The sequence below is a fragment of the Ochotona curzoniae genome, unplaced genomic scaffold (assembly GCF_017591425.1).
Source record: "Ochotona curzoniae isolate NIBS_2020 unplaced genomic scaffold, NIBS_Ocur_1.0 scaffold_3208, whole genome shotgun sequence".
Lineage (NCBI taxonomy): Eukaryota > Metazoa > Chordata > Mammalia > Lagomorpha > Ochotonidae > Ochotona > Ochotona curzoniae.
In genome coordinates, this window is record NW_024467106.1 from 27,695,700 (window position 1) to 27,723,138 (window position 27,439).

The 27,439-nt window shown below is 49.6% G+C and overlaps 1 protein-coding gene across 1 annotated transcript in view; it reads right to left on the reverse strand.

Moving 5' to 3' along the window:
* COL15A1 (collagen type XV alpha 1 chain) overlaps window positions 1–27,439 on the reverse strand; it is a 100,451-nt gene that overhangs the window by 24,658 nt on the left and 48,354 nt on the right. The window contains exons 8-20 of the mRNA XM_040963581.1: window positions 26,066–26,188; window positions 24,359–24,508; window positions 18,152–18,244; window positions 17,125–17,211; window positions 15,618–15,743; window positions 15,093–15,155; window positions 6,642–6,677; window positions 6,165–6,305; window positions 5,936–6,004; window positions 5,238–5,273; window positions 5,023–5,106; window positions 3,461–3,526; window positions 1,551–1,586 (exon numbers count right to left, since the gene is read on the reverse strand). Of these exons, the coding sequence (XP_040819515.1) occupies window positions 1,551–1,586; window positions 3,461–3,526; window positions 5,023–5,106; window positions 5,238–5,273; window positions 5,936–6,004; window positions 6,165–6,305; window positions 6,642–6,677; window positions 15,093–15,155; window positions 15,618–15,743; window positions 17,125–17,211; window positions 18,152–18,244; window positions 24,359–24,508; window positions 26,066–26,188 (1,110 nt within the window). The remainder of the gene's footprint in view (window positions 1–1,550; window positions 1,587–3,460; window positions 3,527–5,022; window positions 5,107–5,237; window positions 5,274–5,935; window positions 6,005–6,164; window positions 6,306–6,641; window positions 6,678–15,092; window positions 15,156–15,617; window positions 15,744–17,124; window positions 17,212–18,151; window positions 18,245–24,358; window positions 24,509–26,065; window positions 26,189–27,439) is intronic.

Below are 27,439 nucleotides of genomic sequence, written 5' to 3' on the forward strand. Positions count from 1 at the left end.
CTGGAACTAGCAATCAAATCCAGACACCCTGACATGGGAAATGGGTGTTTTAAATACTAGGCTAAGGGCTGGCATTGTAGTGTGGCATGTAAAGCTGTCACCTGCTATGGACACATCCCTTACAGATGCTGGTTTGAGTCCTGGATGCTCCACATTCAATCCAGCTCCTTCTAATACAACTCAAAGACAGGAGGCGGCCCTGGACTTACATGGGAGACCCAGAGAAACTTCTTTGCTCCTGGCTTTGGGCTTGCTCAACCCTGGTTGTTGCAGTTAATTGGGGAGTAAGCCAATGGAGGGAAGCTCTCTGCTCTGTGTGTGTGTCCCTCTCTCTGTAACTCTGTAAACAATTTTTTTTTTAAATGCTAGGCCAAATACTTGTTTCCCTTTCTTGCACTTTTAATGTCCAATTAATACATACTTTTAGTGTCATCATAAGATATTCTCCTCGGAAAATTGCAAAATGTTTAGAAAAGTATATAGAAATAGATAAAGGGATCACTTAGAAATCTACCATCAGGCCTGGCATGGTAGCCTATTGGTTAAAATCTTCCCATCTTGCCACACGTACTGGGATCCCACATAGGTGCCGGTTCTTGTCCCGGCAGCCCTGCTTCCCATCCAGCTCCCTGCTTGTGGCCTGGGAAAACAGTGGAGGCCAGACCAAAGCCTGCATCTATATGGGAGGCCCAGAAAAAGCTCCTGGCTCCTGGCTTTGGAGCAGCTCAGCTCTGGCTGTTGCGGCCACTTGGGGAGTAAGTCAGCAGACAGAAGATCTTCCCCTCTGTCTCTCCTCCTCTCTGTATATCTGACCTGCCAATAAAAATAAACAATCTTTAAAAAAAGGAATCTACCATCAAGAGCAAATGTCTATTATAGTTTTGATACATTTTTCTCTAGTTGTTCTAGAAGAAGGTGCATGTTCCTAGATGGCATCAGGGCCTATCAAAACTGCAGCTTCTTGGAAAAATAGTGCAAGTCCCACCCGGGGACCAGACCTCGGGCCTCAGCATAGGCTGAAGTTGTAGGACAGATCCGATGACTTTCTCCATGGAAATGTATCTTCACGTTTTGTGGTGGAAGGTCCAAGCTGGTGCACGTAGGCTACAAAGCACTGGGTTTCTAGTTCCCTCCCTGTTTACCTCCCTCCCCTGTTACTGTCCTAGCTCTTTAAGGACTTCTTCTACTTGAAACGCTTGATTCATCCATCTACTGCAGTCCCAGGGGGCAAACTGCTAGCTCAGGTTTCAGTTGTTCTTGGGGTAAAGAGAGGGAAGTAAGATCTGACTCTCCACAAGCTTACTCACAGGACAGTGGAGAAGGGAAAGATGTGGGGTGCATGGACAGTATCCAAATCAGCAAAGGCTCATAGCAGTGTTGAGAACGGAGCCAGGGGGAATTCAAAGAAGGGGACCCCTTCAGGTGGAATCAATGAGAAAAGAGTCCCCAAATAAGAAGGTCACATAACTTGATCACATAGAGATGGTAGAAGGTGGAGGGAAGCAACAAAATGGGCACAGCCTAAGGCACTGGGAGCAGGTGGTACTTACCGGAAATCCTGGCAGCCCAGGCAACCCGTCTGGCCCCTATGACACAAAGCAAGAGAAGCTGGATAAGCAACAGCCAAGGGACCCCTGTGCCTGGGTTGATTCCCTTCTTGACCCTTCCAAAGACTCCAGCCTGTTCACACACGGCTGGGCTCACAATCCCATCTCACGGAGCAAGGCGCAGAGTCTGAGGAGGGGAGAGAACTGAGCACGGACCTACAGCACCATCAGTGCCAGAGACAGAGGCTGCACTGAGGCTTCCAGAGCTCCACTACCCTGGGTGGGAACTTGCTCAAGGTTTGAAACCCCTGAGTGTGGTGAACGCAACAGCAGTACTTCAGCAAATATACCCTGAGTGGAGCAGGCTTGGGGGAGTTGGGCCATTGCAGGTGGATGTAGGTGCATGGCAGGGCATCCATTTCTTAACAAGAGGGAGCCTTTTAAGGGATCAAATGTTTTAGAGGATGCAGAGGGTTTGTGCTTCACTTCACTGGCTCCAGGGCCTTTCTTCCTGATAACTCAGACACCTGCAGCTATTACAGGTATATGAGTTTGGTACATGTAAAAAAATATTTGCATAAGCATGCATCCATTTATCTATGTATCTATCTATCAAACTAGGTAGCAACAAACTCGTCAGCACACTGTACCTATAGCAAAGCAGAAAATGGTAAGGAGGACTGACAGCTAGGACCTCGGCCATCTTAGGAAAGAGCTGCCAAGGTAGTGAAAAGCTTCACCCAGCTATGGTAATGAAAGGCCCCCGCAGGGTCTCGGTTGGCTGGGAGGAGAACAACTGCTTAGGGTGTGGGAAAGAGCCAGAATAGTGGGCAGGAGGCAGCCATGCAGGTAGATAGCCGGGGGTCTCCTACAACATGGACACCCAGTCTTGGGAGTTTGGGTTGTCTGTGTTTTGCTCAGTATCAACGCCATTAAATATACTTCACCACCATAGATAAGGGGAAAGTGAAGGCTTTCTGTGAATAGTCTTCTGTGTACTGGTTGGTTTGCTGTAAGGTTTGATTATTGTGGGTGTCCTGGATTGCTTATTTCAGTAAAAATCAAGCACAGGGAGCCCTGTTGGAAGCAGTACAGGCAGACAGGGAGACAACTCACAGACAAGATGTTCCTCTACAGGAGGAGAAGTGGGCGGCAAAACAGCCTCCCAGACACGCACAGTGGTCTCGGGGAAGGCATGGGATTTCCCTCAGGACGTGGTAGGCTGGGGTTTAGGTCAAAATCACAGACATCTGCAGGGGTAGTGACCCCAGCAGACACCTGGATTACCAGAAGTGGAGGGAGGAGCTTCTTCGTGGGCAAAGCAGTTTTGCATGCCTGGTCTCCCCCAAGCTGTCTAAAGACTGGTGAGATGTTATCCAAGGAGACAGGCAGAGCCTCGGGAGAGAAGGGGCTGGTGCAAAGGGGGCTTGGATCCCAGGGCTCTAAAACCAGAGCCCTTTCTCTCTCCTCTGCACTACCAACAGGCGCTGGAGGAAAGAGTGGGGCTTATCACAGCATGGGCCAGCTTTGTGGACTTGCGTTAATTCCCTGATCTCTAACTAGGAGCTGTTAGACCCAGGCAAGCCCCACACCCGCCTCTGGCTCCGGCTTCCCCATGAACACAGTGATCAGTGTTGCTAGGAGCTCCCTGTTCTGCAACAGTGAGATCATGTAAATAATGGTCAGCAGGAAGCACTGCTCTGGCATCAGTCTGCTACTCGGCATGGTTCTGATGCCTGGGACTAGGTGCCTGCACTGCAGGGGACTGCAACTTGCCGCACGTGCAATGCTCTCACTGGATCTAGCCTAGCTGAGTGCTTCAGCAGCAGAAAGGACTCCCAAACAGGCCTGGCTTGGTCTCCACAGGGGCATGTCTGTGGGAAATCCTCCCCCAGCAGCTGCAGGAGACGCACCGGAGGTCCCACGAGCTCAGGAATATCTGAGAAGTTCAAGGCCCCATGGGTCATGTTGATCAAGGCCTGTGAAGAGAAAAACCCAGACAATGAAGACCAAGGTGGCAGCGTGGGTGTGGCCTCATCTTTGGTAGTGCAACTGCACGGATGGTAGCACTCACATGGTAGCACTCGGCACCCACCAATAACACCCCCAGACCACTGCCAAGCTTATCCAACCCTGCCACTTGTTATGAACACCTTGAAGCTGCCTTGTCATTTCCATCCTAGAATCACTTTTAAAACTACATGCTAACATATGTGTCGTCTCTGATACAATCTCAAACATAGGTATGTATATGCAACACATGGATGTTCCCCTCTACAGCATATAGCATTTGTGTGTGTGAGGTTATTTTGCATAAATGGCATCAGCCTGTATTACTCCCCCACTTGCTTTTCTCACTGCACCATACTGGGTGTAGATCTTCCCATGTGGAATTGTGGAAGGTGGGTATTTTTAGTTTTAACCGACTGCCAAAGAGCCTACCCGAAGGGCCGTACAATTTACGCTTCCTCCAGGAGCGTCTGAGACTCCCTATTTGCCTACACACTCGCCCACACTTCAGAGTGTGCAATCATACCTTTTCCCCTTCTGATGCTAGTTAGCCTTTTCCTAGTTATCCAGGCCTTGTTGTCCTTCTGTTGTCTGCCAGCACCATGTGACTGCTCTAGGCAGGGCCAAGATTTTTCACAAATGCAATTTCCTCACATGAAGAGGCCAATGCTCTGCTCCCAGCCCACATTCCAGCCTTCTTTCCAAATGCCCACCCCTCTCCACCTTCCCCTGCCAGCTCCCTGTGCCATGGCCAATCACATGTTGTCCCACTCCCGGCTCTGGCTCACGGTGTCCCTGACATCTCAACTCTGCAAATTCTTTCCTTCATGCCTAGCAGGTATGGGGAAACTGATTTCTGTCAAGGGCCATTTAGATATTCATAACATCCTTCACAGTCCATACTAAATTGTTAACTTATATGTTAGCCTGCTGGAGATGGCATGGTGAACATTGGGTAAAGCAGCTATCTGCAATGCTGGCATCCCATATGGAAGCCAGTTTGTGTCCTGTTTCTGACCCAGCTTCCCGCAAATGTGCCTGGGAAAGCAACAGAAGATGACCCAAGTGCTTGGGCCTCTGCCACCCAGGCAGAAGACCCAGATGATGCTCCTGGCTTCTACTTGGCTCAGCCTGAGCTGTTGCATCCAAATGAGGAATAAACCAGAGGATGGAAACTCTCTCTCTCTCTCCCCTTTCTTGTTTCTCCCTGTTTCTCTTTCAAATAAAGAAATACATATATATTTTAAATTAACCTGCTATAGGTTTACTGAATTTCAAGTCCTTCCTGTAATTGCTTTGGCAAGGCCAGACCAAACAATTTCACAGGTGCACGTGGAAGCCCTGGTATCAGAGATCTGCTCTGCAGCCCCCATAACTCACAGCCCTAAAGCCTCCAGATCATTTATAGCCTCCCCTCGCAAAACCAGGAAATCCATAAGTCAGCTGTGAGCTGGGTGATACTCACGCTAGACAGGACTTCGATGCGCCCAGGTGGTCCCCTCGGCCCTGGGGGCCCCACAGTGCTGGCTCCATCCACACCTCTGTCACCCTGATTATAGCAGAGAAAAGTAGAACAAATGAAAAAACAAACAAAGCAAAAAACTCTTTGGGTAGGCATGGATGATGTCCCAGAAGCCCGACTGGAAGTCCCTCCATCCCATTTCACATCCAGGGCCTCACCTTGGGTCCCTGGTCTCCTTTCTCTCCCTTGGGACCCTGGTAAAACAAACAGGTAGATCTGTCAATGCTCTCTGGTTTTCTTCCATTAGTTTTGCCCACCCCGTTCCCACACTACTGACTCTCCTTAAGCTCTTCACGATGATTCTCTCCAAAACAATGAAGGGGGACAGTCCCCTTCCAGAGCCAGAAGTGAGGAACACCCCACAGGAGTGAGAATCAGAGGCTCCCTGCTGCCACACACAGGCATCTCCCCACCCCTCCCTGATCCTGCACCCCTGAGCGGGGGAGGAGTCTGCTCAGTCCATAAGGCAGGTGTCACGCGGTTCCAGCCTGATAGGGAGGGCTCAGCTCAATTTGGCAATGTTCATGAGATCAAGGTCTGGTCCTCATGAAAGCAGGTGTCATAGCAGGCAGGGGTTTGTCACCTGCTAGGGACTGCATGCCTCAGGCAGGGGCACAGGTCAGGGGCCCAGGGCTTGGAGTATGGTACGGGCCAACAAAGTAGGGATGCTGAGAGAAGCAATGATGTTGTCCCCAGGAAAACCATTCAGGCTCCTCCCCCTCGCCCAGCAGGGCACTGGGGACACAGAGAAGGTGAAATCCTGGAAGGCGCAGGGCCAGGGTGGGCTGTGCAGCCTGCTGGCTCTAGTGTGACAGCACCATCCCATCACAAACACAGGCTTCCCAAGTCCACATACACTGGGAAGTGTGGGTCCAGAGAGTCTGGGTTCATTTAGTAGACTGATGCTTCCAGAGCCTTCAATATCCTAGGAAAGAAGGGAGGAAGAGTTTCAGGTCCAACTCCTGAGCCAGGCACAATGCCAGCTGGGATCTCAGAGGAGAACATGGCCCTCCAGCCAGCATTCAGTGAGCTGGTATGTCCCATGGCCCTTTGCATGCTCTACTCACAGAAATGAGGAGACACACCTCAGATCCAGTTCCCATGGTACAGCCAGGGCCTGGGGGCCCAGGTGGTCCAGGAGGTCCTGGGGGTCCCATCACCCCAGGGGTGCCAATTTGTCCATTTTTTCCTGGGGGCCCAGGTAAGCCTCTGTTGCCAGGGTCACCCTGTAAGGAAGAGGACAGGCTGATGATCCAGCCCCAGGCCACTCAAGGAAGACTGTGGGCGGGGGTTGGGGGAATCCCTCTGTGAAGTTGAATGGGCTCGAGGAATTCTCCAACAAGCACTGTTTCATGATACACAAGCAGCTGTCTTGCTAGTTGGCATTGCACTTGGAGAGCAGCCACACTCACTGGGACACATATGTAGGGAGGGGTGAGCAAAGGGAAATGTGACAAAGGCATTCATCCTCCCAGTCCTCAACCAGTCATTGTCTCTGCTCTGCCCTCCAGCCCAACTGGAGGTAGGGGTGATGGGAGAGGGCAGCGAGGGTTCCCAGTTACCTTTTCACCAGCTGAACCAATAGGTCCTCTTGCTCCCTGACAGACAAAAACAAACAAACAAACAAACAAACAACAACAAAAAACAAAAACGAGGCTCAATTAGCATGCGACAGGAATTTCAAAAAATTCATGGAACATAAAATTAAAAGGTAAGTGTACATCAGTGAAAAAAGAAATTGAAATCCACTAATAGTCTTTTTGAAATACACAATATGCACCAACTTTTTTCGAAGGTTCCGGTTATATCTCATTACAAATGTTGAAGAAATAGAGTGTGTAAAGCAAGGGGCATAAATAAAAAGGGTCTCTTTCTGTTGGGGCTGAGCGGCGTCTCCAGGATGAGCACATCATAGGGGAGTCTGGGAAAGTCACCCTGAAAGCTTGGGAAATCCATTTTCTGGTGAGCGCATCATCACTTACCCCAAGAGCACAGCAGAGGGCCAGGCATCGCTGTGGACATCACTGTGGCTCAGTGAGTCAAGCCACTGTGTGAGATGCTCACAGGCACCTCAGAGAGGATCATCAGTTCAAGTTCCAGGCAACTGGGAAGCAGTGAATGATGGCTCAAGTGCCCGAGTCCCTGCTGTCCATGTGAGAGATTCAGATGGAATTTCTGATTCCTGGATTCAGTTCAGCCCAGACCTTGTTGCAGCCATTTTAGGGAGTGAATCCACAGATTCACTTCTCTCTCTCTCTCTTTCTTTCTCTATCTATCTCTATCTCTCTCAATCTCTTTCAAAGAAATCCAAAGGAGTAAACATTGATCCGGGAAACACACTAAAGAATTTCCCCCAGAGTTGCCTGAGTGCTGGGCAGCTTCCTCCTCATCTCTGCCATAACTGTGACAAAGGAGACATCTCCTGCCCCCAAACCAAGGGAAGGGGTTCAGGAACTTGATATGCAGGCCTTAGATTTCTGGAGAATGAGTGATGAGAACTTTGTTCTAGAAAGACCTCAAGATCAAAAGCTGGCTGGAGTGGCTTGCAAGAGAACAGATGGCACTGGACAAAGCTGCAGATCCACTTGACCACATACAGTTTCCTATATGGTGGTGAATCCTCAGAGGGAATCTAACTGTGATCTCCAAGCAGGCGGTGATTGGCTGCCATCAGCTATAGCGTACCAGGCAGGGGTGTAGGTGGAGAAGCTCCAGGGAAACCACAGACCCACCTGCCTAAGAAGAAGACACTGCACAGCCCCAGAGGGGACCCTGACAGACTGCAATGAGCCAGTCACCCAAGAGAGTGTCCTTCCCCTAACCCGTTTTCCTGGAGCACTATCAAATCCACAGGAATAACAGAATGCATAGTTCTAAAATAGACATGCTCCAAGGGAGTCATGTTGGACCTGAAATAAGAATGCCACAGGGAAAACAGATGGGAAGTTGAAGACAGAAACGACAGAGGGAAAAGTACCCTGGAAAGTAGTGACAGAAGCCAAGAGTAGGGTGTGGCCAGGGACCTCTGCCAAGGAACGAGGCTGAGATCCTACAACAAGACGGACTGCCCACCATCCCTTGCTTCCTGATCCCTATCTCTGTCAAGGGGCAGAGTTTCTTCATATCAGAGCTGTAAAGGCTGCACATTAGGAGAGAGCCCAGGTGACTAAGGAGCCCCACACCCAGACCAGCTAATGGCACATCCCACCCCTTCCATCCCTTCTTGGAACCTGTGAGTCTCAGAAGTAGCTACAGCCCCAATGCTCAGCAGTCTGTACAGAGGCAAACAGAGGCAGACTAAAGCAGGATCTCAATCTCTAAAGCCATCACAGGAGCAAGACGCCCTGCATATGCAGGAAAGACAGTGTTATCAAACACCATTGGCACAGTCAATAGCAGAACACAACAGAACTTCAAGGTGGCAGCAAAACAGAATTCAAAGACAGGGAAACTTAAAGACATTTTATTTTGTTGCCAAAATATTTTGTTGCCTGGAATCTGACATCCAGGCATCATTTTTTTTTTTATGATATGCGTTTTCCATGAATTTCTGAGCAAATGAAGTGAAGAAAGCAGGTCCATCAGGACTTTCAATGTACAATGAATGCTCTCAGAGAGAGGGATGCTACAGTCACAAAACAAGGATCTGTTATTACGAAACAAGAACAGGCTTATGAAAGAGAACCCATTAGAACTCTCAAAAATAACACATATAAATGCTAAATAATGGGTTCTTCAGAGAAACTGAACAGACACTACCTGAGTAAAGAATTGATAAGAGAAGACTGGGCTACCAAATTCTCCCAGAAAGAATCCAACAGCATGAAGACAAAAAGAGACATAGAAGACAGAACCAGAAGTTCCAACATCTGCTTAACTGTGATTGTAGAAAAAGAGACCACGCACATAAAAAGGCCATGGCTCACATTTTCTGAAAGACACAAACCACAGAAGCCTACTTTTCCCCCTTCAAAAGGCCATGAAGTAAAAGAACACATTTTTAAAGACGGTGTGCATTTAGTCACAACTGGTAGGAAAATTTTGAAAACATCAAGAATAATGAAAAATACAGCACCAAGTCTGACAAAAAAACTCAGAGAGGAATCTGACCTGAGGTTTAGTAGACAACGATAATTATTTGCGAATCCCTGAGGGAACGTGACTTTGATGCTAGACGTCTATATTTCAGCAAATGAGAGTGGAAAAGACAGTTTTTATAGAACCAACGTTTAGAAAGTTTGTTGTCTGCAGACCTTTACTGCAATTGTCACTACAGGATGTACTCTAGCAGCAATAAGGAGGAAACACAGAATGTAGGCAACAATGTACAACATATTCTTAATTGATTTTCACAATTAAAAAATCAATTTAAAATATCTACCATGTATTTGCATTGTCCCTTTATTCAACAGTTCCAAAGTACTTCCTCACTGTCCACTTCCTTTGCCAGGATGTAGCTGGAAACCAAGGGGTTAACATTTTCACACACACCTTTTGGCTCTGACTGTTGGTATTTGAGAGGAAGCCTAAAGAAGCTTTGGCATAAAAGAGAAAGTTGTGGCCACACTATGCACGTGGGCAGTCTCTACACCACAACCTTCCTCTCTGCTTTTCACATGGGGACTCCAAGTTCCACTCTCCGTGGCTGTGATAACTCCCTTTGGGAACTGGCTGCTCCCTCCCCTGAGTGGGGCTCACAGATTTATCAGGTGAGGGCTGACTACAGGTGCTGGGCGAAAATGAATGCCTCATGTCTGAGGGAACAACTAGGGCATGGGGCACAGCGACAATACCTTTGTTCCTCTGTAGTGTCACCTTACCCTGTCCTTGGTATAGGAATGGGCCAGAGGTGAGGGAGAGGGATGGACCTCCAGGAGGGGGCACTAGACTCCTGGAGCAAGGAGAATGACACTGGGGCAGCCATGAACTTCTGCACTTAAAACCCTCTTCAGACACCCCTACCTAGGGCTGCTTCATGGAAGTGTGGGTGGCCTCTCTGGTCATGGGTCTGGCAGGAACACCCTGGTCTTAGGACAGCTGGAAGGAGGAGTGTTTGGGGCAGGAAGTAACTGCAGCTAGTCCCTATTGCCCCACTGCTGGCCAGCTGCACCAGGGAGAAACAGAGGAGTGACCCTCCAACTTGGAGCAAAAACTCGACTCAAAAGCTAGAGTCCCCATTTTCCTGCCTAATCCTGAGGCTGCAGTTCCTGCACCTACTCTTAGGTGTTTAGGTGTGACCAACGATATTGTTTTCTGCTACTTGCTGTAACCTGTCCCTTTTGGAAGTGCCAATTTCATGCAACTTTCCAATTACAGGTCAGGGGCATTTACTTTCCAATTACTAGCAGCAGGGGCATTGTGAAACAGGAGCTGAGAGAGGCTTGTCTCTGGAGACTTTATTACAACTATGCTGTCAAATGATCCTGTTAAAACTATGATCATAAAGGAAAATGTATTTTTTTAAAAAATTGACTTTGCGGGCCCGGCGCGGTGGCGCAAGTGGTTAAAGGTCCTCGCCTTGCACGCCCGGGATCCCATATGGGCGCCGGTTCTAATCCCGGCAGCCCCGCTTCCCTTCCAGCTCCCTGCCTGTGGCCCGGGAAGGCAGTCGAGGACTGCCCAAAGCTTTGGGAACCTGCACCCGCGTGGGAGACCCGGAAGAGGCTCCTGGCTCTGGATCGGCATAGCATCGGCCCGTTGCGCTCACTTGGGGAGTGAATCATCGGACGGAAGATCTTCCTCTCTGTCTCTCCTCTCTGTATATCCGCCTTTCCAATAAAAAAATAATAAAAAATAAATCTAAAAAAAAAAATTGACTTTGCTATTCTTTTCAAAAAAGAGTGCACCTTGTAGTGGTTTCCAAGGAAGTTCTAGCAGCTCTTTTGGACTTTGCTCTGGGTCAGAAACGGAGGGTTTTACCCATCTCATATACATCCCATCCTGTGGTTCACAGACATGCTGGCCACAAGCTTGGAGTATGACCCTATTATCCCAGGGAAGGAAGAGCCTATCCGACTGGAATTTGTGTGAAGAGATGGGAACTCCAATAAAGACATTCAGAAAAGACCCCACACTCCCTGAATGGTGATGGCAGAGCTGTTCTTCATTTGCTAGGGAATTCTTGTGTAGTAAGTCTACACAGTATTTGGAATTTTACCAAGCAGAGCTGGAAGTATGGGTGCAAGTGATAGTGAAATATGGAGAGATGGACTCTACACATGGAAACATTCTAATGAGGTGGAGTGGTCTTGCAAACTTAAGGCATAAAATTCATGAAAAATTTTACATCCTTATGGCGAAATGGATGGCTACATTACTATACTGCAGCCTATGGGAACATCAAAGAACCTAACATTTTTTTTTTTCCTGTTGAGTCACCTGGAACAGCAAAACACATTGTCTCGTGGATGCTTGTTGGTTTTGCTGGTGGTGTTAATACTGATAGCTTCAGTTTGTTATCCACTAAAATTGACCATGTTTTTAATCTATTTGATTTTTATGGAGGCCCAACATCTAGATGTTGGTCCAAACACGGCTGGTGATGAAAGAAGATACAGAATGAGAAATCAGGCAAACAGTGCGATGTTTCATTGAAATACATAGTTACCAGTCTTAAGCCAAAGACAGGGGCTGAGCCCAAGGCAGCAGTGGCTCAGATTCTCGAAGGCTTCCTGATTTGTGTTACATAAGATGTAGAGAATTGCTTAGAAACAGCTGGGATTACTCTAAGGGCAAGCGATGATAATTTAATTGTGTTTCTCTTACACATTATGAAAACACAAAATCTGATTTTACAGCAACATTTAGACAGCTTGATAACATTACTCAAAGCTAGTTACTAGGAGTTCAACCCATTTCTGCATTTCTGGGCACTGAATAAACTTTCAAATGTTTTCTAGCTTGAATGTCCCAAGACCTTTGAGGCTACAAAAAGTGTAAATGACACAGATTCTGATAGAACACAACCAGGACAACTGTGATTCTGAGCTGTGATCTGAGGACCTGGTAGGCAGAACTGAAGAGCACAACATAGGAAGGAATGATGTTTTGGGGCCCCTTTGTGAATTCCCCTTCATGCCCTTTCCAGAGCACTCTGCAGCAAAGAAAGCAGGCTGCTTCCTGGTCTGTTCCTTTTTGTGCCAAGGATCTCAGAGCTAGCTATTCTTGTGAATTTTGGGAAAAGGAATGTGAAATAGGTTACTATATTTGATACATTCTTAATGACCTTCCACATACCCATGAATTTCTTACATTTTAGAATAATGATTACACATACCAGGGTGCTTCAAAAAATGTGTGGGAATAATAAATTTAAAAGATAAGATTGTCTTGTTACAATGCATGATGAAATTCACACTTAGGAAGGACCTTCACAAAGATCCTGGAGAATATATATTGCAGATTTCTAAACATTTAACACTATCCTATGCTTATCTTTTAATTCCATCTTTTCACAATCACTTTGAAGTACTCTTGTGTATAAAACTTTCCAACTCAATACATGGAACTTTATGAGAGTAAATCCTCATAAAGAGAGATAACCATCTAGATGGTAATCTAGATGGGTGCCTGCACCCTGCAGGCTGATTGTCTCCCTGCATGAGGAAACACTAGGTGAAAAGAAAGAAAGAAAGAAAGAAAGAAAGAAAGAAAGAAAGAAAGAAAGAAAGAAAGAAAGAAAGAAAGAAAGAAAGAAAGAAAGAAAGAAAGAAAGAAAGAAAGAAAGAAAGAAAGAAAGAAAGAAAGGAAGGAAGGAAGGAAGGAAGGAAGGAAGGAAGGAAGGAAGGAAGGAAGGAAGAAAGAAAGAAAGAAAGAAAGAAAGAAAGAAAGAAAGAAAGGAAGGAAGGAAGGAAGGAAGGAAGGAAGGAAGGAAGGAAGGAAGGAAGGAAGGAAGGAAGAAAGAAAGAAAGAAAGAAAGAAAGAAAGAAAGAAAGAAAGAAAGAAAGAAAGAAAGAAAGAAAGAAAGAGAGGAAGGAAGAAAGAAAGAAAGAGAGGAAGGAAGGAAGGAAGGAAGAGAAAGAAAGAAAGGGAGAAAGAAAAGAGAGAAAGAAAGAAAAAAGAGAGAGAGAAAGAGAGAAAAAAGAGAGAGAGAAAGGGAGAAAGAAAGAAAAAGAAAAGGAAGAGAGAAAGGAAGGAGGAAAAGAAAAGAAAGGCAAAAGTCACAGACAAGTTTCCCCTCCAGCTATCAGATGCAAATTTCAAAGTCCTTCTAGAATCTTCTGTTATTAGACCAGAAAGCTGATATCAGAAGTACATATTGCAACACACAAAAGCTCAGCAAATTTCAGGAGAGAGTGAATCCACACATTTGCCTGATGTCCAACAGCCACCTGGAATGTGCCTGCCATGGTTACAGGCTGGGAATGGAGCTCTTTAAGTCAGAGACAGCATGTGGGAAGGGTGTGAGGGGCTGGGGAGCTGGTAAGAAAACAGGCAAGGGAGTGTAGGTCTGGGGTGCTTCCTGTGACACTGCATTTCTTACGAAACAGCTGGTGTGCATGCAATGAGTTCTGCAAAGCTTGGCAACTGGTTCCCTTTCTGAGAAAAGAGCTTTCCATGAAAACCAGAGTATTGTTTCCTTGAAAATAAACACACTCGAGAGCTGACCACACTGGAAATTTAGTTCAGTGACAGTAGTGGTGTCTGGGGAGTTGAGGGGTGCTCTGCAGAGACTCCCATTTCCCAACTCAGCTGAGAGTACCCTCTGTCCTTGGAACCTGGCAAAACTGCATCAATCCTGTCGCTTAGTATACACCTTGTCTTCATTGCTTGCTTTGCAGGATGTGGCTTATTCCAACAGTTCCACCTGCACCTGCCACGGCCCCAGCAAGACTCCCATCAGAGAAAAAATGAAAGAATGGAAACAGGCCAGACTCAGAGTGGCAGGTTGAAACATGTCTGCAGGAAGTCGCAGTAATTCACCATACACTGACAAAAGCCCATGCTGGGAGCTGAGGTAACAGACACAGAACTATGGACTCCATGGCAGAATGGGGGTGAGGATGAAGCAGGCAGACTAACCCCTTGAGTGTCATTATCTGAGAAGGTTCTCGGAAACATGAACATCATGTTAACAGAGAGGGAAAGAGGAGGAAGGGAGCTTCCCAGGGCATAGACAAGTACACTGATCAATCACTTTCCTAACATTAAGCAGAGATTTCCAGAAGTCATTCCTAAGTGTTAAGTTGTGCACTTGTTCTGACTAGTGTGATAAAACCTCATCCCACGCACTCCATCCTATCAAGGATGTGTGTCATCCCTTTGGCCAGTGTATCCATGTTGTATACGCTCCCCACTCACTAATCACTCAGTAGTCAGTTCTGTTATCAGGCCAACTATTGTGGAATCAAGGCGATTGTGTTCAAGGAACTCTTCTTTATCTTCATAATGACCCTAAAGTCTTAGAGTAGGGATGCTGTTCTAGTGTTCTATTTTATTATCAGTTACCTTTGTTAACCTCTTAACAGATGAGAAAAGGAAAAGTACGTGCCAGACAAAGAGAAATCCACACGTGAAGGCATGGAGAGGCTAGTGGAGAGGAGCCTTCCCAAAGCCTTATGCCAGGTTGGCTTCCTGGGCTAAGGGCCGTGTGAGGCCAAAGGGGGAAGGTGGCTGGTGCTGCTGGAAGGGCTGCAGGATTTGCACAGAGGGGACAGGGCCATGACTGCTCAGAACCTACTTTGGTACAGTGGCTGGGTAGGTGGAGGCTGGAATGTGGGTGCCGAGAACAGGCTCCTGCCACAGCATGGACCAGGGTGGAGAGGAGTGCAGGTCTGTATGGGCAACTGACCAGATATGGCAGGAAAGGGAGAGGGAGGAGGAGATGGTGAAGGCATCTGAGCCCAGGGGACTGCGTGGATGATAGGACCATTCACTGATCCTGGGATGCACAGGGGTGGGCAAGGAAGGGGCTGCTGCATGACAGGGGAGTCTCAGGCTGATGGGGTATCCATCAGGGCTGACCAATAGGGGACCACAGGCAGTCTGTGTTAGACCCCTCACTGGCTTCTTACCTTCTCCCCTTTCATCCCAGGAAGGCCAGAGGCTCCATCAAGTCCAGGTTGCCCCTCAGGGCCCTGAGGGACATCAATGACAGTTAGCACATTTTCTCCACTATACCTCGCATACAAACCTGCCCTAGATGGGAGGGCTCAGTAGCAGGCAGTGAGGCCATGTGTCCAGGGCAGGAGTGCCAGATCCCACCCCTAGTGGGAATGGCACTCCCTGCAGGTGAGTACCAGGCATCCTCTGGGTTTCCCTTTGTACCCTGTTTGGTATTGGGCTGGATGATCTTCAAGACACCCCTATCTGGGTCAGACTCTCTGAGTCTGCACAACCTGCACAACCACCATCAGCACTCACACCACTACAATGGATTAATCAGCACAGGAGCACCACTGCTCTCTCCTAAGGAGAGCCCCAGACTTGGAGGGGGTGTCCTGGGCTCTGAGACCTGTGCCAGACCTTCTGCCTCTCCATTACAGGAAGCCCCAAGGTCAGAGTTGGCGGGGGCAGGGGGGGGAACCTCAGCTGCTCACCGGGGGTCCAGGTTCACCAGCAGCTCCATCTTCTCCTGGAGACCCAGGGGGGCCTGTGAGAACATCAGTCCCTGGTTTTCCTGGAATCCCAGGTAAGCCCGGTGGGCCTGGTGGGCCTGGCGGACCCTAAAGGACAGATCTTCTGTTAGCGATGGTTGGGCAGGGCAAGCATAGACATCCCTCACATCCTATCTACGCCTTCCACAGCCTAAGCTTTCGCTTGGTAGATGAGGAAACTAAAGCTCAGTGAGATGTTGTGACTCAAAGACGCATACACACGTACACACACACACATACACACACACACACACACACACACACACATATACATACACAGAGCTAATCAGAGCAGAGTGGGGATTAGACTCTAAGGCTAATGTGTAGGCATCCTAAATGGGCACTGGTTCAGGTCCCCAACTGCTTCACTTCCAATCCAGCCCCCTACTAATGTGCCTGGGAATGGCTCAGGGCTTGGGCTCCTGAACCCATGTGGGAGACCTAGATGAAGCTCCTGGTTCCTGGCTTCCACCTGGCCCAGCACTGGTCATTATGGCCCATGGGGGAATGAACCAGCAGGTGAAAGATCTCTGTTTTCCTGTTTCTCCCTCTCTCTCAGTCCTACTGATTACCAAATGAATAAATAAATACTGTTTTAAACTTTGGTCTTTTTCAGGCCAATTATATATCATGTTTTCTTCCAAATGGAGGTACGATAAAGATCCAGTTAGTTGGAACTCCCAGGGGTGTTCTGGCTAATCGAGTTGTCTAACGTGAGTTTAGTCAGAAACTGCCTGTCGTTAAGATGCTTCTCTCTAGCCTCCTGCCAGGCGAGCTGACCCTCGCCTGGGGAGGGGGTGGTTCATGGAAGATCCACCAGCTCCCACCCCACCCATGTCAACCTTGGTCATGAAGACTGAGCAAGGAGCAGCCAACTTGGGCTTCTAACAGAGTTGCAGCACAGGTGCACAAGGGGAGGGGTGGAGAGGAGGTTGCAGGCTGGGGAAGTACCAACTACAGCTAGAGGAGGGAGGAGCTCCCCTGGAGACAAGAGGTGGAGCCTCAAGCTTTGGGCAGGAGGCCAGGGGAGCAAACACACCAAGGAGGCAGAAAGTGGAAGAGGGCTGGTGAGCAGTAAGGAGAGCCTCAAGAAGCAGCTTGAAGCCAAAGGGTGGGAGTCCACCCAGAGAAGAGCCATGTGTCTGTGATGAGTAAGGGGTGAGTGTAGCAGATGGGAGAGTAGAGGCTGACTTGTAGAGGTGAAGGTCAGGCAGTGTATCGGAGGCTGCCAGGGTCAGGGAGAGTGAGGCAAGTGGAGAAGAAATAACCTGGCCACAAATCAAGCCTCATATTCACTTAAAACAAAACAGAACAATGTGGAAAATGTCAAACACATACAAAAGCCAATGAAAGACTCGAGGCTCACAGTCCTCAGCAAGGCCCATCTGCTCCCATTCACTCCTCCCTCCTCCCTGCCAGGATCCCAAGCAGTGTCATCCTCCACACTCACCCTCAACAGCTCTTCACTGGCCACCGGGTCCCCAGAGCCAACATCCAAGCCCCAGCCTAGGCTGGAGCCCTCAGACTCTGCACCCACCTGGAAGGAAAAGAAAATCTCCTACAGGGTTCTCCAGTTTCCAGGGACCGCCATGCCACTGGAAGCTTCCCTGGTGCTCTGTAGCGGGAAATGTCTGCTCCCAATTTTCCTTCAGGCTTTTTCCACCACTGCTCTCTCTATGGCCTCCCATGTGTGTGGCTAACAAATGTTAAGCCCTCAGCCTCCTCTCCTGTCACTCAAACTCCTTGGCATCTTTTCAGGCCCCGTTCTGCCATCACATCTTCCCTGAAGCCCTCCCTAATACTCCTCCCGGCAGAATTCATCTCTCCTCCCTCAAAGCCCCCAGCCTCTGTCCCAGTCTGGATTGAGTGCTGAGACCACCTGACTTGAAGTGGACTTGTGCATGTGTCAGTTGGCCTCACAACCAACCAGCAGGATTTTACAAAATCTCTTGCTGGCTTTTCATTCCTGCAGTTGGGAGCCAGCCAGGGAAGGTCTAAGGCAACTGAGGAGCTGTATGAGAATCAGAGCCCTACTGAAAGGCTCCAAGCAGGAGCTGGGTCCAGCAAGGCCAGTAGCAGTGGAGGATGCATGAGTGGGAGAAGGGAGGTGAGACCCAGATCGGGAGGAGGAAGTGATGCAGGGCCACAGGGTGAAGTGAGGGTGGCCCAGTTGGGAATGATAACAGGACACCCTGAGGATGTTTCCTGGCTTCTCTGTTGGCACATAGGGCACCATTCCCAGACACAGGACCTGGGAAAGAGGGGCAGTTTGGGATGGGCTGAGGTGAAGGGACATCAGGCCACCCAGAGTGCAAGAGATGGCCTGGATAAGACACTTCCATCCTTGAGTGCAGTACAAGCTCCACTAGGGCTGGGAAACCCTGGGTCTGAACAGAGTGTTTCCTAGGAGGCTGACAAGTACTGGTCCATGGTGTCCCTGCAGGCTGTGCATGGCATGAGTCCAGTTGGGAACTCACCGAGGGTCCAGCAGGTGCAGAAGATGTGGGGGACCAAGGAAAGCTCTCCTCAGCTTCATCCTGAAGAGAACAAAGTGGGTGGTTAGTGATGTGCTGGGCACCCCTCCTATTGTTCCCTCTCCTTTCTGAACTATCTTTAAGGTCAGACTTCACTGTCCTTCCCACGGCCAACCAACAAGTGTTTGTCCACCTACTCTTGTCACTCACGAGTCCCTCCACCTTGACTATGCTCTGGGCTCTGCAGGAGCCAAGTTGTGCAGCCCTACCCTCCCACTCCTGCACCCAGCCCTTTGTAGCCTGCAAGGGCCTCTACAATTCACAGGGCTGCCTCCCCTGACTATGGGAGGACAAGCATGGTTCCCTCCCGGCACACAGCAGCTGCTTGGGGCAAGCTTCTAGAATGGTAAGGCACCCCTTTGAAAGGAAATGGAAAAGAGACAATGAGAAGAAGGACCTCCCAGGAGGCACTGGCTGCCACCTAGCACCAGGGAAATGGCTGTCTTAACAAATACAGTGATGACACAGCTGGACCATGCAAAGGAGAATGGAAATGTTCACAAATCCCCTACTGTCTCAGAGTCCACTGTGGTCAGAGGCAGAGGTAGGGGAAGACACCAGCCTCCCTGTCCTAACACTTGCTGCCACATTCAAGGGGGCCCACATCCAAGGCCTGAGGCAAGAGCACCCGCTACCCAGAGGGCAGAGGAGTGGGGACCAGCATGAAGGTGGGAAGGGGCCCCAGTGGCAGCCCAGCAGACCCCTGGGCAGAGCCTCCTGGTGAACATAGGCTGCAGCCAAAATGATGCATCCAGTTGTTCCACAAACAGGAACTTATTACCTTCCTACGATGCCTGTCAGCTGACAAAGCATTCCCTAAACACTAGCTCCTGGCTTCCTGGTGATGACCAGTGCCACCTGCTGCACACAGGTGAGGCAGCTGGAGCCAAGTACAGAACACCTGCGATTTGCAGCTTTTGAGAGGCAAGCCAGATCCTGAAGCTCTGCCCCATGCTTTCCCAGGCAAACAAAAATCAGGGGTGAATCTGGAGCAGACACAAAGCCCCAGGACAAGAGGGGCTCTGGGATAAAAGATGGGGAAATGAGGCCACGGAGGCCGAGAGACATGGTCTCAGTCGGTAGGGAGATGCCAGGCAGGACTGCTCTTCTGTTGCATTCATCACTCTCCATGCTTCCTGATTGCATTTTCCGTGGGCTCAGCCACATTAGCTGACTCTATCGCCTCCATCACAACTGAATAAATTAACCTCAATAACATGCTCGGGACACTTGACCAGGAGCCAAGATTATCTCTAGAGCAGTCACAGCACAGACCTCTTCTCCTTCAGGTGTGGCTTGTCCTTCCATTTCCATGTGCATTTGAGCCTGAAACAAGAAGAGCTGGTTGAAATGTGGTCATGATGTCTTTGGGACATGGAGCTGCTGACCTCTTGATCCTGGCTATGCTAAGGGGAGACCATGACATTGGCGTCCCCAGACCTGATAGTCTAATCTTTTACTAGTGTCCCCAAGCATGCTGGCACTTCCTCTCAAGAATGATATTCTCCATATGTTCTCTCAGATTCTAATGCACAGTCCCTCATGGGATTTGCTAACCAGCTTCATGCTTATGCCTGGACTTGGTGGTTGTGGACAGTGCAGAAAACCAAGGCAGAAAATCAATAGACCAAAGCCCTTGCCTCTACTTGACCTCTGGTGGCTGGATGACCTTGAGTAGAGTCCTAGGCATCTCTGAGATTCATCTGCAGAACAATTTTACAGAGCAAGCTTGGTATGCAGTACCACGTGATAGCTAGAGTTTTTTTCTTAATGTATGACATATATCCACAGGTAGGTAGGAGGTTCAACAGTTATGTGCCCCAGTCATGCAAACATAAAACTAAGAGAGAGAGAGGTACAGAAATTGGTCTTAGATATGTGGCAGAGCCAGGCTGGGATACCATTTCTCACCTGCTAAGCTAGTTAAAGGACCCGCCACATCTATAAAATCAGCCAGCTGTGGAGACTGTATGCAGACCCCTTGCATGCATGGACTTCAAATTTATTTGCACCAAAATAAACTTATTTTTAATGCCATTTTCTGCAAGCTTTTTGAAGTACCCTTGTGTCATTTCAAAAAGTGTAACATTTACATGGTGTTAGGGATTAAAAGTAATTCAAAGACGACTTAAGCAACATGGGAGACGTGCACAGGTCATACACAAATTCTACACCATTTTATAAGAGACTTGAGTATGTTATTTGTTTGTTTCCATGGGGGACAGCCACCTTGGATAACTCTGGGATTCAAACCATCCTCCAGATATTTTTGATTCCTTACTGTGGAAAGCAGCAGTAATGGTTCAAGCAGTTGGCTCCGAGCCATCCAGGGGGGAGAGTTGGATGAAGTCCCCAGCTTCTAGCTCCACCCTAGCTGAGGCCATGCCAACAACTGGGGAGTAAACTAGCTGATACAAACTCTGTGAGTCTAACTCTCAAATAACAATAATAACAATAAGAACAAAAGTAACTTATGCACCAGGCATGCTAGCCAAGCAGTTAAAGTCCTCGCCTCGCACATGCCAGGATCCCACATGGGTACTGGTTCTAATCCCAGCAGCCCTGCTTCCCATCCAGCTCCCTGCTTGTGGCCTGGGAAAGCAGTTGAGGATGGCTCGATGTGTTGGGATCCTGCATATACATGGGAGGCCTAGAAAAAGCCCCTGGTTCCTGGCTTTCGATCAACGCAGCTCTGGCCATTGCGGCCGCTTGGGGAATGAATCAGCAGACAGAAGATCTTCCTCTCTATTTCTCCTCCTCTCTGTATATCTGACTTCCCAATAAAAATTAATAAATCTTTTTTAAAGCTGTTTTAAAAAATCGTAACCCAGCCCATAGTAGAAAATATCACTATGTGTTAAAGCCCTAACTCGCAGTTTCAACACTTTGAGGCAATAACTGCTAACATTTTGCAAAGCATTTTTTCTAGTGCTTTCCCATGTGAATAATTTTAAATAGTGAAGACCACACAAAATGCTCAAGCTTATTAACATTACATGGTTAGCATTTGCCTTCATCATTAAATACTGCTAATAAGAATCATGTTAATACCTGCATAGTGTTCCATAATTTGGATATGTGGCTAATTCAATTAATTGCTTCTTGCTGACTGATTAAATTGTGCTTGTAGTCTCTTTATGGACAATATTGACATTAACACCATTGTCTACAGACTAGGTCCATTATAACTGATTGCTATGGCAGAAGTTTCTGGTTTTAGTTCTGTGGTTGTTAGTAAATGTGGACAAAGACTTTCCCACGGGTAGCAAAGCCTCAACACTCCCACCAACACAGCTGTGCTCACCCTGCCAGCCTCTCATGGCACAAAAACAAGGATCTAGGGACAAGGACCCAGTGAATTCAACAAATCCATGACCAAGGGCAGGCGGGAGACAACCAGAAACTCACAGAAGCCTAAGAGCTTTCTCAACCAAGTGCTTGTTTAGATCAGAATCCAATCACCAGACCCCTTTCTTCTTAACCAACCAAGTTACTAGATTACAAGAAGGGATGGTTGATTTTGTTGGAAGATGATGACATCGTGGCTACAATAAGAAAAAAATGCCACAGGTCAACTGTTGGCAGCATGCAAAAGTTATCTGCAAGTTAAAGGATAGGCTGTTTGTGACTTAAAAATTATAGTATTTTTTTTTAAACTTAAAAGGCAGCAAGATTGGCAGAAACACACACACACACAGACAGAGAGAAATATAACATTTGCTGGTGATTCCCTGGGCTGAAACCAGGGGCCAGGAACTCCATCTGGGGCTCCTTTGCAAGTGACAAGGCCCTAAGTACATGGGTACATGGGCCATCCCTTGCTGCTTCCCAGGGTATACAGTAGCAGGCAGCTACATGGGGATGCACAGGCACGCATCCCCCAGCTGCAGAGCCAGAGCTGGTACTCACGGGGTGTGAGCAGTGAACGTCTATCATCCCAGCCTGCCTGCTGCAGGGCCCAGGGCTGGCTGCCCGCAAGAACCCACAAGGAGCCCCAAGCCCCAGCCTTAGTGCCTCGCTTTCTTGATCTAGCTTGGGACCCACAATCACATGGACTTCAGTCACTAGGATTGCAGGCCAGAGTTCTTGCTCGCCTCTCATCCTCTGTGGAAGAGGATGGCCAGGAGGCTCATAGCCCACCCTCAGGAGTAAGCTATGCCCTCAGCAGGTGGGTGAAGCTCAAGGGCTCTGCAGGCCACCATGCCTGGGTTCAAACCCCAGCTCTGACTCTCAGAGACCTCACCCAGAATGGAGGCTGTTCACCTTACATGAAGATGCTGGCATGCACAGAATCAGGTAAGCTGGAGACACGAAGTACTTCACCCATGCTGGGGTACCCAGCTAAGGTCCTGCCCTTCAAACTGTGTCTGCCTCTATTGTAGCTGCCTGGATCTCGCAGGACTGCTCTGAGGCCCAGAGGTAATGTGTATGAGCAGAGCGGGGGGCGGTGGGCACCAGGACAACCCTGAAGGGGGAGCATAGGTCACAGAGAACCGGCAGGTTGCTGAAGAGGCTCTTGGACAGGAGGTGGGCACTCAGGGTCCCTCAGGGGGATTTTTGGCATGCTCCTTGCCCCTAGCATGGGCCAGTTCTAGTGCCCTGTGGTCAGTGGACCACACGACTAGAATCTGACTCATGTCTTTCCAGGGATGCATGAGCAAGCATATCACAGGTAGCTGCCGAACCCAAGCTAGTCGCCCATGGCGTGCTTTCTTTTAAAACTCTCCTCAAGGGTGGGTGCTTGGCACAGCAGACAAACCACCCCTTGGGATACCCTTTTCCCATATGGGAGTCCTTGGGTTCCAGTCCCAACCCCCTCTGCTTCTAATACCAGCTACTTGTCAAGATGCACCCTGGGAGGCAATGGGTGATGATGACTCAAGAACTTGGCTCCTTGTCACCCACATGAGAGACCTGGGTGGAGTCCCCACTTGGCCCAAGCATTGTTCTCTGCATCACGCAAGCCCCACCCACGGGTATCTTCTGGGTTTCCTGTTTCTCACAGTCACAGCCCTTAGGTGGTGACAGAGCAACATAGCACTGTCCTCCCAGCCAGGGAAAGGCAGGTCCCAGGCAACAGAAGGAGCCACTGAAGGTGATGCCAGGGCAGCCCGTGAAGGAGAAGCGGCACCAGGAGTCACTTGCTGGTGACCCTGCAGCCTGAGTGCTGCTCTCCCAGTTCCCTACTGCAAAGCCAACTTTTGCATCTGTGCCTAGTACTGCCTTCCAAAAATAAAATTGGTTTAATCAAAAAAAGAACAGTTGGGGCAAGACTCTGTCCACTGCATTCTGTTCCTCAGACCTTTTCCTCTATAAATCAATGTACCCAGGGGGCTTATGTCCCTCTAAGGCCCAACTCTGCAAACACAAAGGAACCATTCACCTCCTACCACTGTCAGGGCCAGAGGCCACCCCTCCCCCAGTTCCAGCCCTCAGCCTCTCCCAGGTAAGTTGGGGCCTGGCCAATCTCTACATCCCTGGGTGCACTCACCAGAGTGACCCGTGGCTCAGGAGCTGCTGTGGGGGTGGGGAGTGGCAGGGCCTCAGGGAGGCCACTGCTGGGTTCCTCCTCTTCTTCTGCAGAGGTAAGTGGCTCCGGGGTGGTGGCCACTGCTGAGTCCACTGTATCACCAGGTGCCTGCAAACAGAATCAATGCCAGGAATCACCTCCCTTGGCCAGTGTCAAGACAACTGGGGACAGCAGCACTGACAACCCCATCTATGGGTGTCAGGTCAATTTCATTGTCCTTACCTGACACATGCCTAGGGGCCCAAACTCATGCAAGCATTCTGTAAATCTGCCATCTCCTCTAAGCACCCAGCCTTTCCTGCCCAGGGAGGGAGTGCCCACTGCTCTCTTCCTAACTTTAGACCCCTTGTCTCCAAGGAAGCTCTTGGATACTGCTTGGGGCATGGCATGTGGGAGCCAAACACCCAGTGCCCTGATGCCCTCTGGCTATGCATCCTTCCATAGCCCTCTTCCTCCCCCCCAACCCCCCCTCCCCGCGCACTGGGTCTGACCCAGACCTACCCTACAATAAAGCTGGATGTTCAGGAGCTGAGACCTGCCTCCTCCCCCAATCCCCTCCCCGCCCCAACAGGATGCTGGCCTTTCTCCCCTGCCAGCCAGAGGGGACAGATGACACTTACAGAGGTAACCGCCGGCCCTGGGGTTGTAGTGAGTATGAGGGGTGCCAGGACATCTGTAGGGTACCCGCTGGCCTCCTCTTCCTCGAGAATACCCAGGGACACTTGTGTCGCAGCTAAGGCTGCGGTTGTGCTTTCCGCGCTCTGTGGGCCCTGGAATAAAACATGGAGCTGCAGGGAGGAAACCTCCCAGGCTTGCGAAACTGGCATGTCCACACTTCCTTCCCTTGGCTCATGAGAGACCCACACCTGAGCCCACAGATGCCTCAGCCGCAAAGCATCTGCTACACATCCCTCTCTGATTCTCCTCTAGCACATCCTTGCCAAGGGCTTATCTGGTCTTCGTTTGTGTAGCTCTAACCAGGAGCTCGCTTCTGCTTTGAGACAGCTGCAGTCAAGCTCTAGTTTCTATGAAGCTAACAGTTGCTGGAATGGGGATGTGCACTGCGGGAAGGCCAGCGGTTGCTACCAGCACCTGATGTTCCTTACCAGAGTGGCCTCTGCCCCAGGGGGCTGGCTGGATATGGGGAGGACAGGATCCCCCGTAGGTCCCCCACTGGTGGTCTCAACCTCCCCAGCAGCACTGATGAGCTCCGGGACCCCCCCTGCTGATGTGACTCCCAAGTCTTCTTCCAGATCTGTAACCTGAATGGAGAGAGGCCATCAGTGTCCCAGGACCCGGCCTGGGCCATTATCTTGCTAAGCTTGCAAGACCCTTCAAGCTCTGCCCACCACTCCCAAAAATGGAGCTTTTATCGGTGCTGATATCTTAGTGTTGGAACAAAAGCCTCAGCTCCTCAGATTCCACCACTCTCCTGCTGAAGGAGTCTTCTCCATCATGACTGTGTTCCTAGCCCAGTGTCTTCTGGCTTCTGCGTTTCTTATATCTTTAAAACTGCTTGTTCTCTCTCTGTCTCTCTACTTCTCTCTCTCCCTCCACAGTCACCCAGAGCCACATTTACAAATGCAAATGGACATTTTTTGTGCTCAGAACTTGTGGCAGGATCTGATACAGGTGACCCTAGGGCAAGCACACACCTGCAGCTCCACAGCCAGACACGGCTTTCCACCGCAGCCCGCTGTGTCCAGACCTGCCTCCCCCTGCCTTCCTCCAGCGCTGGCCAGGGTGCTTGCTCTGGATTTATCACCTGACCCCCTCTCTTGCTTGTTTCCCACTCTGCTGTGACTCCCCATGTCTGCAGGATCCTCTTGGGCTCTGTGACATGCCTCCCTAAGCTCACTGTGGTTTCAGGGAACTCTACAGTCACAGCCCCTCCCCGCCCTGCTCAGTCTTGACCCACAGGCATGGTATACTTCTCGAGTGTGGCAGTATGGGGACTTTGCTCCTACAACAACACCTGCCTCACGTCTACCTCCTCAGCTCATCTTCCTCATGCTCCACCCCCTCCCCAGGCAGCCTCCCTACACCCCACCCTGCCCCCTCAAGACTGGGTTCTGGGCCCTTTCTCAGAGAATTCTGGGTTTCTCCTCTTGAACCTTGTGCCACTGTGTCCCCAGGGGCCAGGCCACTCCTCTGCATCATGACTCCTTACAATCAGGTTGCACAAACATCTGCAGTGTGAGTCCGTGTAGGCCTCAGCCACCTGCTCAGGGTCAGCTAGGATCTGGCCCCAACAGGCTATCCCTCTGCGTTCCATGCACAGTCATGCTCCCACCAGGACAGGAGTGTGGGTACGCTGAGCTACTTACTGGAGTGGCCCCTTCCTTGGGGTTTTGGCTGGACACGGCTGGGGTCGGCCCCTCCGTGGCCTCGGCTTCTCCAAAGGTTCTCCCAGGCCCCTCAGCATCTGCTACAGCAGTTGTTGCTAAACCCTGGAAACAAAGACACTGCAGGTGTCACTGGGGCTTCCCCCATACCTGGAAAAACCAGAGTTGTGGAGAACGGGCCTGCACCACCCGCATTTCTGAAGCTACGTCATCCCCAAGACTTTGAAGCCAATGACTTTCCCTCAGCCCCACACTAGCTCCTGAATCATCAAATCTGGGGACAGGAGGGGCCATCCAAACATTACTGTGCATCCATAGTGATGGGGACACCACCGCCTTCCGAGTCAGCCCCCTCCAGTTCCAGATGCTTCTATCTGAGATGCCTGGGTCATTGCTTCCCTATGACCTCCCAGATGAGCCCATCCAGAAGCCATAGCACAAAGTCACTGCCCACAACACATGCTTTAGAGGCACCCAGTTGGCACCTACATCCTCCTGAGGCCTCCCTGGACCACACACTCCTTTTCCTGGCATCCCCTGTGACTTGGTGTCCCTGAGCTTGCACAGGCAGGCCTCTCTGATGGCCACAGAGCAGATGGGCAAACTGCAAACAGAACAGCTTTGGCTGCTGCTGCCACCGCATGGACCATGTTTCAGTTCTGTTTTCCAAAAGATTTGTATTTTGACTTTTCTTTCTTTTGCAGAATGTAGTTTCCTGGAACTCCTAAAATATGATCACAGACCGATTTCCAGGCTGCAGGACTTGTCAGAGTCTGTGAAAGGGGCACTCCAGAATGAAGCATGACAGAAAACTGACTTGACGGTGAGCTCCATTTTCATGGAACAGGCTGTGTCCCTGCAGACACATTGTTTAGATTTACAACAAACACATCAGACTCCTTCTGAGCAGTGTCCTGAAGGGCGAGGCCAATGGCACAGGTCCCAGGGAACTGCCCTGTGCTGGAAGAAGCATGTTTATTGGGTGTGCCCAGAGACAACAAAAGCACCTTCAGTTCCACAGCATCAGCCTCTCTCACGCCTCATAAAGGAAAGCACCTGTTCGGGGCTGAGCCCCTGGAGAGCCCCTTGGAGAAGATTTTCAGCATACTGTGGTTCCTTCCCTCTGCTGTCCACCCTGCAAACCAGTTGGAGATCCAGACATGGATTCCTTTGCACGTAGGAGACACAGGGACCAGACTGGGAAGCACAACAGGTGAGTGTGAGAGCCATCTAGCTCCAGAGTAGCAGGCAGAGGAGGGAGGAAGGAGGAGGAAAGGAGAGGGAGAGAATGGGAACAAGGGTGGGGGCAGAGAGGAAGGGGAAGCCCTGTCCCTCCTGTCACTGGGCAGAAAGATG